Genomic DNA, 16,853 nt, shown 5'->3' with positions numbered 1-16,853 from the left:
TCAGCTGTTCACATTAGCTGTAAACTCCTCGTGTATCTCCAACTTCATTTACCTTGCAGCCCTCACAGGAGCTCACTCCATAGTGATAACCAGATGACTTGTCCTGGCACACAAAGCACGGCTTATAAACACGAGGAGGAGGAGGCGGCGAAGGAGAGCTTGGCACCATCTCCTCCGAACTGGTGCTCTGGGTCTCCACGGCTGCGGAAAAAGCACAGAATGGAGAAACAGTTGAGTACTCTTATGAATTCAGAGCATCTTGTTTATATTTATTCTTAAAGTCTTTGAAACTTTGATGAAAGCTAATACAAAGTGATTAACAGAAAGAGTGGTCAGCAAACAACCCCCCCAACCCCACGCAGGCCACCCCTCGGAGCCAGAAGGCAAGCTCAAAGGCAGACATTTTTAAGAGAAAAGGGAGGAGGGGTGGCACTGCTGACTGACAGGGACTTAAAAGAGACACAATTAGCTGATGGCCAGATGGCCCTGCTGATAAAAATCTGATTGGCAGCTGAGATTTGATTGGCTTTTCCATTTACTGGTGAGTGTGGGGGGAGGTGAGATACCGCTGTTGAATTTTTGACTGGCATCTGAATTTTTTGTGTGTTTGTGTGTGTGTACGAGTGTGTGTAAGCTCCCATTTTTATTTGAAAGGTCGTCCCTAGCCCCATGTGAACAAACAGAGATGAGATGTTTATGAGACTCTGCTGTCTCCTTATGTTCCTTCTCACTGTCGCGCTAAAGAAAACTGCACACTGTATAACACCATATGCTGACCCCAGGCAATGCCATTCCTCTGCCGCATGTGAAAACGCTCAAACCAAATGATACAAAATGGATACAATGACGCGTTTAATCAGCCGCGCCTCCTCGCGCTGCAGTCAGAGAGCAAAAACCGCAACACGCCTGGTACGCATTTAAAGGCGACGACTACGAAACAAGCAGATTCCTTTCGAACGTGCCTTTCAACTTTCACCTTCACTCACCCCAACTTCACCTCTCTCTGCCCATTCCCACCCCCACTCTCTTGTTTCCTGGCCCTAAATTCCTCAGTGCAGGCCGGACAGGGTTTAATAGTAGCCCAGGCTCATAAGCAGGCCTATAAACGTTGTGTCTCGGATGGGAAGGAGGCCCCCAGCCAGGGTGACGGCCTCTTTATTGGGATCCAGTCACCTTGGGCAGCTATTCACATCAACAGCTCCATCCTTGGATCCCTTCCTAGTAAAAATAAAGAATCTGGGGTCAAAAACCCAAAGTCACAGCCCCTCCTGTCACCTTCAATGGGTAGCACAGGACTGAACCAAATGTCTTGCCCCAACCCCAAACACTGCAACCCCAACCTGAACCCCCGCTCTGTCATTAACAAGAGCGGTAAGGTTTCAAAAAACAGAGGGGCAAAGGCACAAAAGGAATAATCTAATAAAAGTAGAGGGAAAAAATGAAAAGAGAAAGAAAGAGGAGGGGGAAAGGAGGTGAGCTTCAGGACAGAAACTTCCCAGTGGCCGAGTGGTTAAATGAAATCCTGACTATTTAACTTTGACCTTGACTGAAGAAAGTATTGCTAACAAGAGGAGCTCACGAATGTGTTCGACACGGTGTTATTTAAAAAGTGACCACTCAGCGTGCCTAGCCCATTAATCACTGGTGAATTTGGAGCGGTGGTGTGATGTTCTGCATTGGTTTTGCCACTGTTATATGGAAGTGTGTCATCAGTCAGTAGACGAGTGTGTACGAGTCTCTTTCAGTAACACAATGAATCTGACGTGGAAATACAAAGCACACCAACCAGAATCACTGCACACTACCAGCATCTCATCGTTCAACATTATTACTGTTATTACTGTTAACTTGTTTATAAGTACAGGTTTGCAGGTCTCTTTAACACACTGTATCGTCACACACTGCTGTGACTCGTTAGTCCCTTTTCTTAAAAAAGAAAAGATCACAAATGATGCAAGCAGTATTTTTTTCCACCTCTGTGTGTTGCTCTGATGTGTCGGATTTTTTATTGTTTACTTAAAAAAAAAAAAAGATTCAATGACTTTTTCTCAGCTTTGTACTCAGTGATCTTGACTTCTTTTATGTGAAGAGATTGTGAAAACATATTTTCTTTGAGCACACTCTGCACATCTCCCTGCACATTTGTATTCACTGCACTCACGGCTGATAGACTTGTGGGAATTGTAAATGAAAGAATGAAAGGTTTGCTGTGTACTTTCTGTGTGTGTTCCCAACCTGCTTTAAACTCTTAGTGTGTGAAACTACACATAGATTTTGGACCCAACGAGAGGAAAACACAGCATAAAATGCAATAGATGCAATAACGGCACGAATGATTTTCTCTCCGGTGTTGATTGAAAGAAATCGTTTAACTTTAGTTGGAGGTTATGATTGAAAAAACTTTCTTTGGGATATAATATCAGCTCGATGTTAAAGAGGCGTGAGAAGTGAATCACGTCAGGTTTTTTTTGCATAGTTTAAGAAATGAGATCGATTGTATTGGATGTACTGGTGAGCACAGCGGTATTACCAGAACCATCCGAAATACACAAGTGGTTATCAAAAACTTACAAGAGCAGATTCTCTGTTGTGACGGAGTTTAAAGCCAGAAATGAAAAACCTCACCAATATCGTGGAAAACCTCTTTCTCCAAAACTAACAGAGAGGTATAGGCAGAGACTGATCTAAAGTTTGACGAATAAGGAAGGTCAAGATTTCTTTTCTTAATGAGAAAGCATACAATTGCATGTTTAAAGTAGGCTGGCACCCTCTATGAGACTAAACAAGTATTTAGAGTCGTTAAAATGAATGGACCATTTACAGACGAGGGGGGATGATAACATGTTGTTGGGGTGGTAAGTGAAACGGGCTCACAGTTATGAAAAACAGCCGTTAAGAGTGGGTGACTCATTATTGTTCATTGTAGCATTAGTTCTGAGAAGTGAGATCTTATCAAGAGGAATATTTAGAAAGCTGTCACAGTGCAGGAGAGATACTTGGAAAGACAAAGGTAATGGGGTTAAGAATCAGTTGTCCGGAAGAAGTCTTGTTTTGATTTGATGCTGTATCTAGTAATGTAGTGTAAGAAAAATTGTGTATGTTTCTGTTCCGTGTCCTGTTTGTATATGTGTCTTTTTGGCTGCTGTTACAACCAAATTTCCCCTTGTGGGACAATTAAAGGATTATTCTATTCTATTCTATTCTATTCTATTCTATTCTATGCTATATTAATAAAACCGAATTGAACTGAAGACGATTCTACTGGCACGAGTAGAAATCAGGTCTTGAGGTCTCGGTAGTCTCCTGATATTTGTTTGGAAAATGTCTTAAAATTTCATAAAACACTTGCAGTTTGTTCTTTTTCCACTTCCTTTCTGCTCTCCTGTTGTCTGAGTGCCCAAGTAGACTCAACTACCATTTTCCTTCTTTCTAAATTTTTCCATTCAACGATAAAATAGCGACGAAACATAAACCAGCGGAGACAAAAAGTTAAAAAAAAAATGTAACAAATTATAGGCTTACTAAAGTCTGCAAGTGTTTTTTAAAGAAACTGTTACGGTTGTATTGTCTTTAAAACCCAGTGATGTTGTGGGTTCAGCAGACCCACAAACAATGGGGTAGGTACCAAAAACTCGAACGCTTACAAGTGGGATTTTTTGTGCTGTCGACTTCTTTGTTCTGTAATACATAAATTAACTAAAATGAATGAAACATTGTATTATGTTTACACTGCAAAACAGTAAGTCAGAAATAAAACAGGACGTATAAATTACTGATTGTTTGTATGTCTTACTCACTAAACAAGGGTTTTAAAAATTATGTTTAAATTAGCAGCCAATAGTTGTTAATGGTTGGATTCTGATATGTGATGAATAAGTTCCTAGTTCCTGCTTTTTATGGGCAGATAAATAAAGGATAAATATATCAAATATGAATGTATCCGGAGACACAAGGATTTTGAGATAAAAAAAAAAGACGGGTGCTTTGCACTACTGCATACAGTAACATTGAATAAACATGAGGATTCACTTTGCATTGTCTTCTGTGTGACTTTAAGAACGTCTCAACGTGCAGCTTCCAGCTTTTTCATCTGCATGGATTTGCTGCTTCTCTTCTTCCGATGCAAAACTAAATGGAAAATCTAGAAAAAGAGCAACTTGGGATTTGGGGTGATTGTGACAGACACACAATAGCAGCTATTGTATTTGTAAAAAATGATTTCATATGTATTCACCCAGGTCAGAAAACCAGACTAGTGACAATAGTCTCTTTCTACTTGCTTTCCTCTCAAAAGAAAAGGCTGCAGATAATTACTTCTAAAGCAACAGATGCAAGAATTTGAGTTTCTGGGTGTTTTTTGTAATAGTGTGCGTTCAATTTTGGGTTATTAGAGCAAAGGTGTGAGAGGTGGAAGTGAAGGAGTCGGCGCTGGATGAGTGGTGCTGCAACCCGATCGCTGTTTTCTGTTTATATAGTAACACTGTCGATGTAAAAGTGGCCCTGAGAGAACCAGTGGAAAAACAGCTCCCATTGAAACGGAGAAGCTGCATATGGCGCCAGGAGAGAGGTAGTGACTGACAGTGTCTGAAGGTGGTGAGAGCAGGTGAGGAGGGACGTGACTCAGAGACACATGACGGAGGGAGACAGGGCGAGAGACGCTCGGCTGAAGGCGGCGAGAGAGGGAGGGGGAGTGGGGGTTTTACCTGGCGTGGAGAAAGAGGGAGAGGAGCCAAAAACTGTCGGCAGCTGTCATCACCCTGAACTGAGCTCAGCCTCAGAGCTTCGGCTTGGGAAAACGAAAAAAAAAATCCCTCTCTCTTCTTAACCTGCAACTCACCCCCAAGTATGTCACAACATCAATCAGCACTCCGCTCCGCTGCTGGACTCAAAAGGCACGACACGCCTCGTGTGAATCAGCTTAATCAGCTGCTGTAACGCAACTACTACACAGAGATTCACATGCAACAAAAACGATAAATATAACCTGTCATATGACATATTTCACACTGTAGCTCAAGCCTATTCACGGGCCAAATGTGGCCCAGAAGCAACCTGCGAGTGGCCCTGCCTGTGGTCCTGGCAGAAACACAGAGAAAACGCAAAAAATGAATTCATTAATTAATTTTTAAAAAAATTAAAAATTCCTACAGCGTAGTGTAGACTGTGAATGCAACACTCCTAGTAGCCTAGCAATATTTAACCCACAATACACCGTGATGTAAAAAATCATCGTAATATATGATGCGACAACAGCATGTCTTTCTCACTCCAAAAGCGCAAAATTGACAATGAAAACTGTCGGTTTAACCCTGCCCGGACTGACAAATACTTATTCATTTTACCGAGTTTAATAATCTTACAACCGGAGTTGTACTACCATGGTGAGGGTCCTGTACAGCCCAAGAGAGAGCTGCAGCATCTTCCCTTTGTGTTTGCTTCTTGGCAAAGAAGAAAAGGCCTTTCACAGATTCTGAAGCAATGAAATACTGCATGCTGGCCGTGGTGGATGCGGTGAAAAGTGAGTGTGACATCTGCTATTAAAAACGTACCCCTGTAGGACAGTTCAAATATTCGTAGAATTGAAGTTCTGGCGTCAGACGAGTTTGAAATGCTGTTAGATGACCTGAAGAAAACTGATGTAATGTCCATAGCAGGAGATCACAGACAGAACTGATAATGCACAGTTGTGCGTATATGTCCGTTTTTTGGATGGGAAATTGCTCGGTTTGCTACCGTTAGAGGGACACACAGCTGGCGAAATGATGTTTGAGAAGATTTAAGCTCTTTTTGAGGAAAATGGTCTGGATATGAAGCGTGTCTGTATACTTGTGACCGATGGGGCTCCATCCATGGCAGGAAAAGTGAGTGGTCAGCGAAATATTTATTTTAATTTGAAAGGGAATTATCAAAATGTTTTTTGTTATTATTATTTCAAATGTGCAAAAAATAGTTTAGTTATAGCTCCCTTTTTTTTAAATGGACCTTTTGGTGTGCATTTGTGAGAGGTCACCACCAGATTTACAGGAGAAAAGGGATAAAAAAAAATACTTGTTTTTCAGTACAGTTGTGTGGGTTTGAAATTGATCATGATCTGCTGCTTGCTGGCTTCAAAAAAAATATCTGGCCCAGATAAATTCCTCGGTTTGAAAATCTGGCCCAACTAACTTCGTAGTTGAATAGGCATGCTGTAGCTTATCGTCATGAACCGGAGAGCCATTAAACTAAACTTCATCTACTCACAGCCAGGCTACAACACAATTCGACTCCTGTCTTCTGCAGACGGCGTCACACTACAATATTCCTCCTTCACATGTCTTTTCCATCTTCCTCCTTTCCTGTTTCCTCAGTGTTTGTTGTCAGATCAGCACATCTCTGTTTAGACAACAGCAGCCGCTCTTCTTTATCAGCTCTGATGCCTGAGAGTCAGAGCTCAGGAATCAACATATCACTCCTGAGAAGTTTACTAGAGCTACACTGTCAAACTATCTTCTGACCAGCATGGCTTTAAAAACCCAGGGGAAAAAGGAAAGGTTTTAGCTGTTTGTGAACAGATTTGACAGCAGGAAGTGATAAAATCCTTCAGATGTCAGTTAAACTGCAACAATAGCAACTGCTTTGTTTGTGGAATTTCTTTTTCACCACTCATAATTAGCTTTTTACTTATTTGTGTGTATGTGTGTGTGTGTGTGTGTGGGGGGGGGGGGGGTTCCTGCTTTTCCTCTGTGCACTCAATTTTTTGGAAAACATAAAAAAATGCGCCAACTGGCTGAATTTTAAGGGGATCAATTTTCTTGTAACAGATTATTGTAGACTGTTCTATTTTGCAGTTTGCCCTGTTGTACCACAATAATTTCCTTTGTGGGGTCAATAAAGTATTTATGCATGTATTTATTTTATTTCTGCCCTAACCATTCTGTATTAACAGCTACATGTAAATGAAAACAAAGTAACCACATGCTGAAGCAGCTTAAATAAAAACAATCGCACATAAAGAGTAAAAGTGACACTGCAGCCGTTCCTTGTGTGTGGTACATGCCCTGTAGGACCTGCAGCCTGGCTCAGCCGGCCTCCATCACACGTCTCATTGAACCCGACTTTGTCCTGAGGGCTCCGGCGAGCCTCGCATCTTTCTTGAAATGGGAGGTAAAGCAAAGCATGTGTAAACTTTAATAATTCCTATACTGTTGTTTGTGAGCCAAATCGGAATTCAGCGAAACAGTGACTCAGTTTACAGGAGATTCAAATTCGTAACCTAACCAAACCAATTTTTTTCTCCTCTAGCCGTTGAAATTTTTAATTTCGATAACAAATGTAGCTTTTACATAACTTCTCGCCAAACAAAATGTTCAGCAGCGTGCTGTGGAATGTGCATGTACACGCGAATGTGTGTGCGTGTGTGGGCTGCTGCACAAGTCCAGGGGTCAGTTGGACAGTGAGCGATGGTTTTCCGTGTGACTTGGAGTGCAACAACACTCGCAAACATGGCGAGAGGAGGGAGCGAGGGAGGAAACGCTGCCATAAATGTCCTTTATTATTAAATAGTTGCAACGCAGTCCATAAAAAACTCACAAAACTGATGACTTTTTTTTTTATCTGTATTTCATACTAAACTGTATTAAGAGCAGCAACAGAGGTGGTGGTGGGGAGATTTGGGGGAGGGGGGTTCAACCGCAAATATGCTGAGCAAGTAATTACCACGACAGCAGGGAGGAGACGGGGGAGATCTCAGTGACAATCCCTTTCATCAGCTGTTCTAAGTTCAATACCATTGCCCCCCTCCTCCTCTTCCCGAGGCCCTCACTAATAACCCTCTTCCCCCCTGTGTCCTCTCCTGCCTTCCTGCCCTGGCAGGAGGAGGAGTCCTTCCTGTCACTGGCAGTGCCTTTTTAAAGGAAGGGCTGTGAAAACCAGGCTACTGTCCAGGAGATGGCTCCATAAAAACTGCACCAAACACTAAAAAGGAGGCACACAAGCAAACACAGAGGCAACGGTGCACAAAGGCACACACACACATTTGCACAAACTCGCTTACAAAAACAGAAACCAAACCCTCCATCCTCGCGAACCCTTGCACTGTTGTAAAGCGTGCCAGAGCCTCAGTACAAACATGGCCCCGAAAGAAGATAATCTGCACTTCTCACACTTCACGCCAACAAAGTAATAACGCAAGGGAAGGTTTCAGAACAAAACCTGGAAAACAGCAGTCTTGTAATCATTTGTTGTTCTTGTGTTCACGGTCAAGGAGTTTGTCTTTGTCGCCACGGCGTGTGAGTGTGAGTGTGTGTGTGTGTGTGGGGGGGGGGGGGGGGGGGGTGCATTTACGGGGCAGGTTGTTAAATTCAAGTTTGTCCCTTTTGTCCCTCCCTTCCTTTTTTTTTTTTTTAAATAACACCCAATAAACCAAGCTTTATATTTTCCCACCTCCCCTGCTTTTGGATCTCACTCCACAGTCGGCTTCCACCGTTGGGCACCTTAAATGCAAAACTGAGACCAGCACAGTTTCTCAAACACATTCTCTTTTGCTAATCTTAGCACGCACATGCATGTGTGGTAGTTAAAACTGCATGACCCTATGGCAATGTGGTAAGATTTTGTATTCTTATAATATAAAATATAAGATCTGAGTCTTATCTTAATCTGATTTGCTAAGTTTTAATGTCCTGAAAACGTTCTGCTGCTATACAAAGACCTAATGATGCGGTGATACCGTTCAACCTGATTTACTTCTGAATGTTACACCCACCAGTAAAACAAGTGATTTGCACTAGGTAGTGTGAATGTAAATGATGTAAAAGAATGTAAATGAAATGAAATACTGTAGTACATTAATAATTCTGAATCATTTAGGCACGGAGATAATGGGGTGAAAGCTGGAACGCCACGACTGGAGACAAGTTTGAGCACGACTCCGCTGGACCTCACAAGAAGCTGGCCTCGAGCTGGAACAATCAGTAATCAGAAGAACTGGATTCAAAGCTTTCATTAAACTACAGCAAAAATAATAAGCCTTCCCCACATGAATCACGCCTAACATTTGCCACGTCTGGAGGTTTCAAAATCAAAAGCAATGACACTAAATTTGCATGCAAACTGTTGCCTAATTACTCAAAGTAATCAGACTGGAGATATAATCTTATTAGGGCACTTACACAAGTCAAAGCAATGAAATAATCTGTCAGGATACATTGATTTTATTTCACCAGAGAAAGCGATGGGAGAGGCAACTCTGTTAAAGGAAGGAAAGTTGGCATATTGTTTTACTAGCTGGGAAAGTAATCTGAACCTAACCCACTAGTAGCCACTCCATTCTACACAAAAATGTGTGGTCATATTAAAAAAAAATCTGAAACACAATAATATCGCCTAAAGCAGGAATGTCACACTCATTTTACATCATGGGTCACATACAAGCCCGATCTTAAGTGGGGATGAGTAACACTTTCTGTCATTAAACCAAATATTTAATATCTGAAATTCTATCTTAAAATGTCTTTTAAACCAAGAGAAAGCAGTGCACTTTCAACTGCACATCTCAGTTTTTTTCTGCAATTTAGCAAATGCAAAAGCACACTGCCCATACTGTCGCATATTTATCAAACAAGAAGTTTTGGTTGATTCATTTTTTTATAACTAAGATTTTTATAGTAAACAGTGAAAATCAGGAACTTTTCTGTCATTAAACTCTTTATATGATAATTTGACTACTTTGGTGTAACATAAATGGCTCTTTAGCTTTAGCTGTAAAAAAAAATACTAAAAACAGCTACAATTTAAAATAAAGTTTAAAGTCCCTTATTTATACCGTCCTTCATATTTTCCAAAGCTGTCCAGCCGCCTGGATTAGAGTTTTTTGCCAGACCGACTGTGGCCGCTGGGCCATATGTTTGACACCCCCGACTTAAAGTAAGAACTGACAAATATTAGATAACAATCAGCTATATATAAACACAACACATGTAGCTGATGTAGTCAGGTTATTATTAAACTGCAGCACACGTTCATCACAATTAAAAGAATCCGTTTTCTTCCAGCGGATATACATATACACACATATACTGAACTTGTGTTTACACATCAGCTGCTCTGTTTCCTGCTAAAAGCAACAGTGGAGACAGAACGCGGAGCTCCAGAGAAAAAGACTACTTCACACACACTACCAAACTGTATGAGAAACAAGTGACACTGCTGTGAGTACAGCCAACATAAATATCTAAGTCCTTCTACTCCAATAAAGACAACACACAATAAAAACTTTTTTATCTCGTGATTTAAGCACAATTCTTGTCTGTCTATAACAGCATCTTCCAGCTGTATCATAGTTAGCTTTGCTTCTTCAGTGTGATGATACGATGGCCCGTTGTTAAAGCAGCTTTGAAGAGCCTGATCTCAAAGAGGAGAAGATGCCGAGCAAAAACGGGGATTACTACTGAATGAAGAGAAGACCGTTTCCCCTCAAGGCTCTAAACACCAGGACACAAAGGGCAGCGGTGGGTTTAATCCCAACATCTAACTTCATCCTGCCACTCCTCTCTCACCCCGCTTCGCTTTTAAGTCCCCATGCCCCTTACACACCACCTAATCTCTTAATTGGGCCTTTTATAATTGTAATTGAATCATTAAAAGCTCTTGGTTACACAACACGAGGCCCGTAAGCTGATCCGTGTATGGGCAAAAGAATAAACACACTTTACTGCTGGGAAGAACACGCAACTACTGGAAGAAAAAGGAGATCTTCAAAAGAGGAGGAAAAAAAAAAAGCAAATGTCACACCGCACAAGAGGCAGTGACAGAGAGAGCAGACAGACTCAGGCATGTCCCCGCTCCATTTAATGCCTCCTGACGTTGAAACAAAGGAAGGCAAAGAGGTGCTGAACTGCCTCGCAAAAAAACGCAGGAAAAGATGACCCCCCCTTACACACACACACACACACACACACACACACACACACACACCAGAGAGAAGACAGAGAGGCCAAAATGCCCTGAGGAATTTAGCGCCATAATGTCCAACAGAACATGTTCACCCAAAGAAATGCTGAAAAAGAAAAAGCATTCACTTGTTCTCTTTCTAATCAGCTCTAAAGATATGCCATGCACCAGTTTATAGAAAAGTAGGAAAAAAATATCAAAATCATGTCAGACTCACAATAGATCCTGAGATGTTGAAATGAGCCATGGCTTTGGAAAATAGTAAAATAAAACCCAAACTCAGGTTCCTGAACCTATTTTTGCAACTGAGATGATACAAAATGTAAAATCTTGCAGAAAAAAACAAGAAATGCAAAAAACAGCAAAACCTACAATTTATTCAATAATAAGCAAGTGAGCATAAATATGACACTTTATGAGATACATGCAATCACTTTCTCTGTGAGTCAAAACATTAATCAGTCAAAGAAACTGTCAATCATTTTCTCTCGATTAATGAATCAATCAGTTAGTGATGCTGAAGTGAGCACTCTTCTAGTTCTTTCACACTGTTTTTACCAGACGATTTGGCTGATGCTAGTTGGAGCAGCCTGTATAACTTAAAAAAAAGAAAGAAAAAGAAACTAAAAATACATTGTATGCAGTTAAATAACAATGATTAATGAACATTTGCGGACATTTGTCTTTCAGTGTGGCATCTGGCAAAGCTCCGCGGCGAGTTGAAACAGGCCCTGCTGTGGTGTTTGTCATCCTGACTGCTCATCCATCATCATTAGCGAGCACTGCGGGCTCGACAGGGTTTGATGCGCTGGTATCTAAATAATTACTGAAGATAAATAGGCTCAAGGTGCTCGGTGGGGACATCTCAAATCGCGTCAGAAAAGTTTCAGCTCGGCGACGCGCCCGACTGCACCTCAAGTCGAGCTCCTATAAACGTTTGTTTTTTTCCAAGCCACCCAGCCAAGTGTAATCTGAGAGTCTGAAAATGGGCTCCGCGACAGTTACAAAAGGTGGCCTCGTTATTTTATGAGATAAAGCAAATTTTTTCCGCATTTGTATAACTGTGTAACTGTGTGGTGAGTGCATTGTACCTCAATGTGTGATGCAATTTTTGGTCAAACGTCAAAAGAATGTGTAGCCTGTGGAGTTGAGAAACAGTGACTGATAGCATGTCAAGCCATCCAACATCTATCTTTTAATAACTGTGCTTCTCATTTCTGCAGAACGCTGCTAAAATTCACATTTTTCTTTAACTGCTCCTGCATCAGTGCTCGCTCAGATCAAATCTTTTTAAAAGTGAAAAAGCTCCCCTCTCTGATAAAATATGTCTCCCTACTTATCTTTATTTATCTTCTGTAAATGATCCGTTTCTAACTAACTGAGGCTCTGTGTTTGGGTTTGTTCGCCTGATTGCAACCATGTGATTTCGAGGCCCATTTGCCTTCGATCTGTCAGTGCAGCGTTCGGCTCAGACGTTGGCGCTTGTTGTTTTCTGGACACATCGGCGGGTTAAGTCCCTGCATTGTTTGAAAGAGCTGTCAATCATGTGAAGTCATTCATAAGGAAAACAAACACCCTGATGTATAAATACACTCCCCAACTCACTCGCTCACACTCACAAAGCACGCTAAGCACATAAACAAACACACTGCAGGGTGAGAATGGGTACACATAATCGAAAGGAATCTGACTCTTCCTGTGGAGAGAGCTCCGTGATAACAAAACCAGGGCTCTGATAAGAACACACACACACACACACACACACACACACACACACACACACACACACACACACACACACACACACACAGCTGCTCTTTTTTACAGTCTGACGGACAGGACAGAGTACTCACACTGAACACTGCTTGTCCCAGCCCAGGCAAAAGGGTCCAGCCCGGAGAAGTAAGGGGTGGCCTTGCTGAGCATGCAGGAGCCTTGCCTGGACACATCGAAGAGGGGCCGAGGGGCCAGCCCCAGAGCCTCCATGCAGTCGAACATGTTTCTTTGCTATTGAGGAAATCTCAAAGTAACTTAATGCCCTGAGTGGTCCAGGTGTTCCCTGTCTGTCTGTCTATCTGTCTATCTGCCTGTCTTTGACCCTGCCACTGCCCCCCCCCCTCCTCTGCCTGGCTGTCCTGTCTTTCCAAAGTCCTCTACATGGACAAACTCCCCTCTTTCTGTTTTAGTTTTTTCCCCCTCTTCACCTTATCACCGTTCTACAAGTCGAGCTGCTTCTACCCCCTCTGCTCCCAGATCACTTGCTCGCCTCCCCTGCTGTAACTGATCTCAGTTCCCCTCTTGCTGGCTCTCTGGGCCTCTCACACTCCGCTGCAGTCACGGCCAACTATCTGAGCGGCTCTCCCAGTACTGAGAAAAAAGGGGGGTGTGGTTAAGGAAGAAGAAAGAGGAGGGACAAAACAACACGAGGAGGCGTGTACCTGCTTTCCCCAACTGGCCACACAACAGTCCCTCTCTCCTGGGCTCTTTTCTTCTTCAACTTTTCAAACTCACCTCTTTATAATTCATATGCAACGAATGAAAACAAACACTCCTCTCCTCCCCCTTCCCCCCCCCCCCCCCCCTGCTCCTTTCTCCGCATTAACTTTGTTTTTGTTTCACCACAGCAGGGAAGAAATAGCCTCTCTCGCAAACATCTCGGTCAACTTTAGCAAAAACTTTAAAAAACAAAAATCTTCTCCTACTTGGCAGAGTGTGAAGCACAGCGTTGTTGTTTGCTTGTTTTCACGGCGCTCTCAAACCCCACAGCAACACAGGGACGTGGCCCCAGACAAACACTTAATGCCTGTAATATCCCTAAAATTAAAAACCTATTACAAAAGGTTGCTTTGGGAATATTTACTGTGATTTTTTTTAAAGAATGCAGCAGAAAAGAAACCTACTAAATCAAATGCCAATATTTTTTTTAAGTTACACGGACATAACTGTGTAATTACATATGGAGGAACAAAAATAGAATCCAAGACATGAGTGAGTCATTATTAAAAGGAATTTCATATGTGCAGATGGTCTGCTGTGTACCGACGACCGGCAGTTGCAACTAATCACAATTAATTAAACAAAAATAAACATCGTGTCACTTTTGCCAACAGCTGGTGCCAAATCACGTCATTCTTTCCAGAAAGCCTGTATAAGAACTCACGATCAGCCGATCATGTGTAATTTATGGATTTATGAAATACTGCCTCACAGACAACAAAGAGCGACTTTTCACCCGAAAGTTTATGAATAATCCATCCGTGGTTGGCAACCTGATGGGCTCTTTTTTTTTTGGTTCAAATGGTTCAATACATAAATAATTCACTTTTTTTCTCCCCAACTTTCTCATGCTGCACAAAGTTTTGACCGCCTTTTTAAGGTTTCTCTTTCGCCACTAATTCATTGCACGTGCAGCCGCAATTAAAATCTTCTGCGTTGATTCAAATGGATTCAGTCATCCTCCCTCCCCGAGCGTGCTGGATGCTTGAAGTGTGGCGAAGTGCGGCTCAGCTGCAGGCGAACCGCGCTGGCCCAAAGTCTAGATAGTTTGTATACGAGACACACTCACCCTCCTCCCTCCTCTCGCTCTCCTCCTCCCTTTCCTTCCCTCGTTCAAGAGGGATGAACTCTGGAAGAAACCCCCACTGGGGCTCTAACACCCCCCACACACACTTCATACACACACACGCATGTGCACATGCAGGGGTACACGCCTGCACACTGACTTTCCAACAGCCTGTGGCTTTGAACACTTCATATTCCTCTCGCGTATTACAATTCTCTTCTTTCTTTGTTTTCCCCCTGCTTTTTTGTTTATTTTGCTCTCAACATCCTGAACCCATTCTTCCTCATTTTTTTAACTTTATATAATATTTTGAAAACACCATACACAATCTCTGCCGGTTTTGGCAGATTAACTTTTATATTCATCTCGCCCCTTAGCCCTCTAGCCATCCCCTCGGTCTTGGCCAAGCTGTGCACACAAGCGCACACCCGCTCACTATGATGCACTGTGGGGAGCGTAGCTGCACAAGCCCGCTGAACTCTCTCCACACCTTGAGACAATTACCCTCCCTGCCTTGCAGCACCCTGCCCCCTGTTGCTGCTTTGAGGAGAGAAGCACACAAATGAACGAGGGGGGGATGCGAAAGAGGGAGGGAAAAAGAAGACGAAGAAGTTGTATCATTTTCCTTCTATTTTACCAAAACACGGGCTCACGCCTGCTCTTTAGGCTCGGCAAATTGCCCCTCTTTGCCTTTGAAGCTTAAAACACAGGACTCCCCGCTCAGCTCTGTCCCTGCTCTTTTTCTCTCACTCACACACAACTTGTAGGAGGACCGAGTCGCATTACAGCTATTCACAATCAGGTTCTTCGGCTATTCATCCTGTCGTCATGTCTGACACAAACACACAGCGCCGAACAATGGCCCCTCTCTCCCTCTCTCTCTCTGTCTATTTCTCCACAGGCACCTCCTCCTGCTTGAACCACAGTTATTTGCACAAAGTCTCACTGCGGTCATCTGTAAGCGCACCAATACAGTCACAAATGTGAGGCAAGGAGCACAAGACTGCTGTTTGTGATATTCATGGGTGTTGGAATGTGCAGCCTACAGAGTGGCAGTGGAAATGTGTGTGTGTGTGTGTTCTGACACACAGACAATTATGTGTGTATGTGCTTAAACAGAGTGCTTGTGATGACAGACACAAAAGAAAAACACACAAGCCTCACTCTGAGCCATTAGGTTCATATTACTAATATCACACACGCGCGCACGTGTGCACACACACACACACACATTCAAAACATTACAAAGAACAAGATGTTACTAGTAGAGAAATTACGAAGGTACATTGTGTTCACCACTTCCCTGCGAGACTTTCATAACCAATTTTGTGTCCAGAAAACAAAAGGAGGCGTCAATCGATATTCAACGTGAAATCCAGATACCGTGCAATGTATTTACAGAACTTCTAGGAAACCCGGAGCAGGAGGAGCAGGAAAGGCTCAGACAAAATCAGTCGCATGTGTGTTTTGCCAAATTTGTCCAGCTATTAGGGGAAGAAGAGAGAACTCAGAGCATGATTAAACACACAGCAGGGGTCTTTTGATGTGGATATCCGCTAATTTCAACTCCAGGGATGTTCCGAGTTTCATCTCATTAGGAAACAAAGTCCAGTTTTCCACTCACACTGATTAGGGCATGGATTGAATTAATTTGCAAATCCCGCTCAAACTTCCACAGAAATTTTTTTATAAACTTTTGATTCACTTACTACACTACTGGGAGATAAGTAATTTATTGTAGCCACACTGGAGGGTAAAGAAAGGGCTTATTGGCTGCATTGTTATTCTTCCTATTGAAACCCTTCTTGGCAGGCAGCCACAGTAAACTCTGTTTATATACGGGATACCTGCAGAGTTAAAGCAATTAGTTTTCAATTTATTCACTTGGTGGAGAAACGTGTCAACGCCTTTCCCAAATTATAATGATGATAACTGAATTCCTTCGGCAATACCAAGCACACGCTTGCTTTGTATACCAAACACAGACGAGGAATAACCATGATAACGCTGGACAAATATAATCAGTGGCCACTTTATTAGTTACACGTTGTTAGTACTGGGGTAGGTCCCCCCCTTTTTAAGACTTGCCTTAATTCTTCATGACACAGATTCAACAAGGTGCTGGAAACATTCCTCAGAGATTTTGGTCCGTGTAATAACATTTATTGGCTGCGGATCTATGATGTGAATCTCCCATTTCCCATTGTATTCTGTTGGATTGAGATCCGGCGACTGTGGAGGCTATTCGAGTACAGTGAACTCATATGTCATATTCAAGAAACCAGTTTGAGATGATCGGAGCTTTGTGACGTGGCAGTTATCCTGTTGGAAGCAGCCACCAGAAGATGGGAACTCTGTGGTT

At 42.5% G+C, this 16,853-nt stretch overlaps 1 protein-coding gene across 2 annotated transcripts in view; it reads right to left on the bottom strand.

Moving 5' to 3' along the window:
• LOC113022596 (retinoic acid receptor gamma-A-like) overlaps positions 1-16,853 on the bottom strand; it is a 36,935-nt gene that overhangs the window by 3,605 nt on the left and 16,477 nt on the right. The window contains exons 1-2 of one of the 2 annotated variants that reach the window (XM_026168150.1): positions 12,783-13,381; positions 53-201 (exon numbers count right to left, since the gene is read on the bottom strand). In XM_026168150.1, the coding sequence (XP_026023935.1) occupies positions 53-201; positions 12,783-12,927 (294 nt within the window). In that variant the 5' untranslated portion in view covers positions 12,928-13,381. Of the gene's footprint in view, positions 1-52; positions 202-12,782; positions 13,382-16,853 lie in introns of those variants that run through there. The other variant, XM_026168149.1, reaches the window with a different exon arrangement.

This window comes from Astatotilapia calliptera, chromosome 5 (assembly GCF_900246225.1).
Source record: "Astatotilapia calliptera chromosome 5, fAstCal1.2, whole genome shotgun sequence".
Taxonomy (NCBI): domain Eukaryota; kingdom Metazoa; phylum Chordata; class Actinopteri; order Cichliformes; family Cichlidae; genus Astatotilapia; species Astatotilapia calliptera.
Note: the sequence above shows the minus strand (reverse complement) of the source record. Positions and strands in the feature narration are given on the sequence as shown.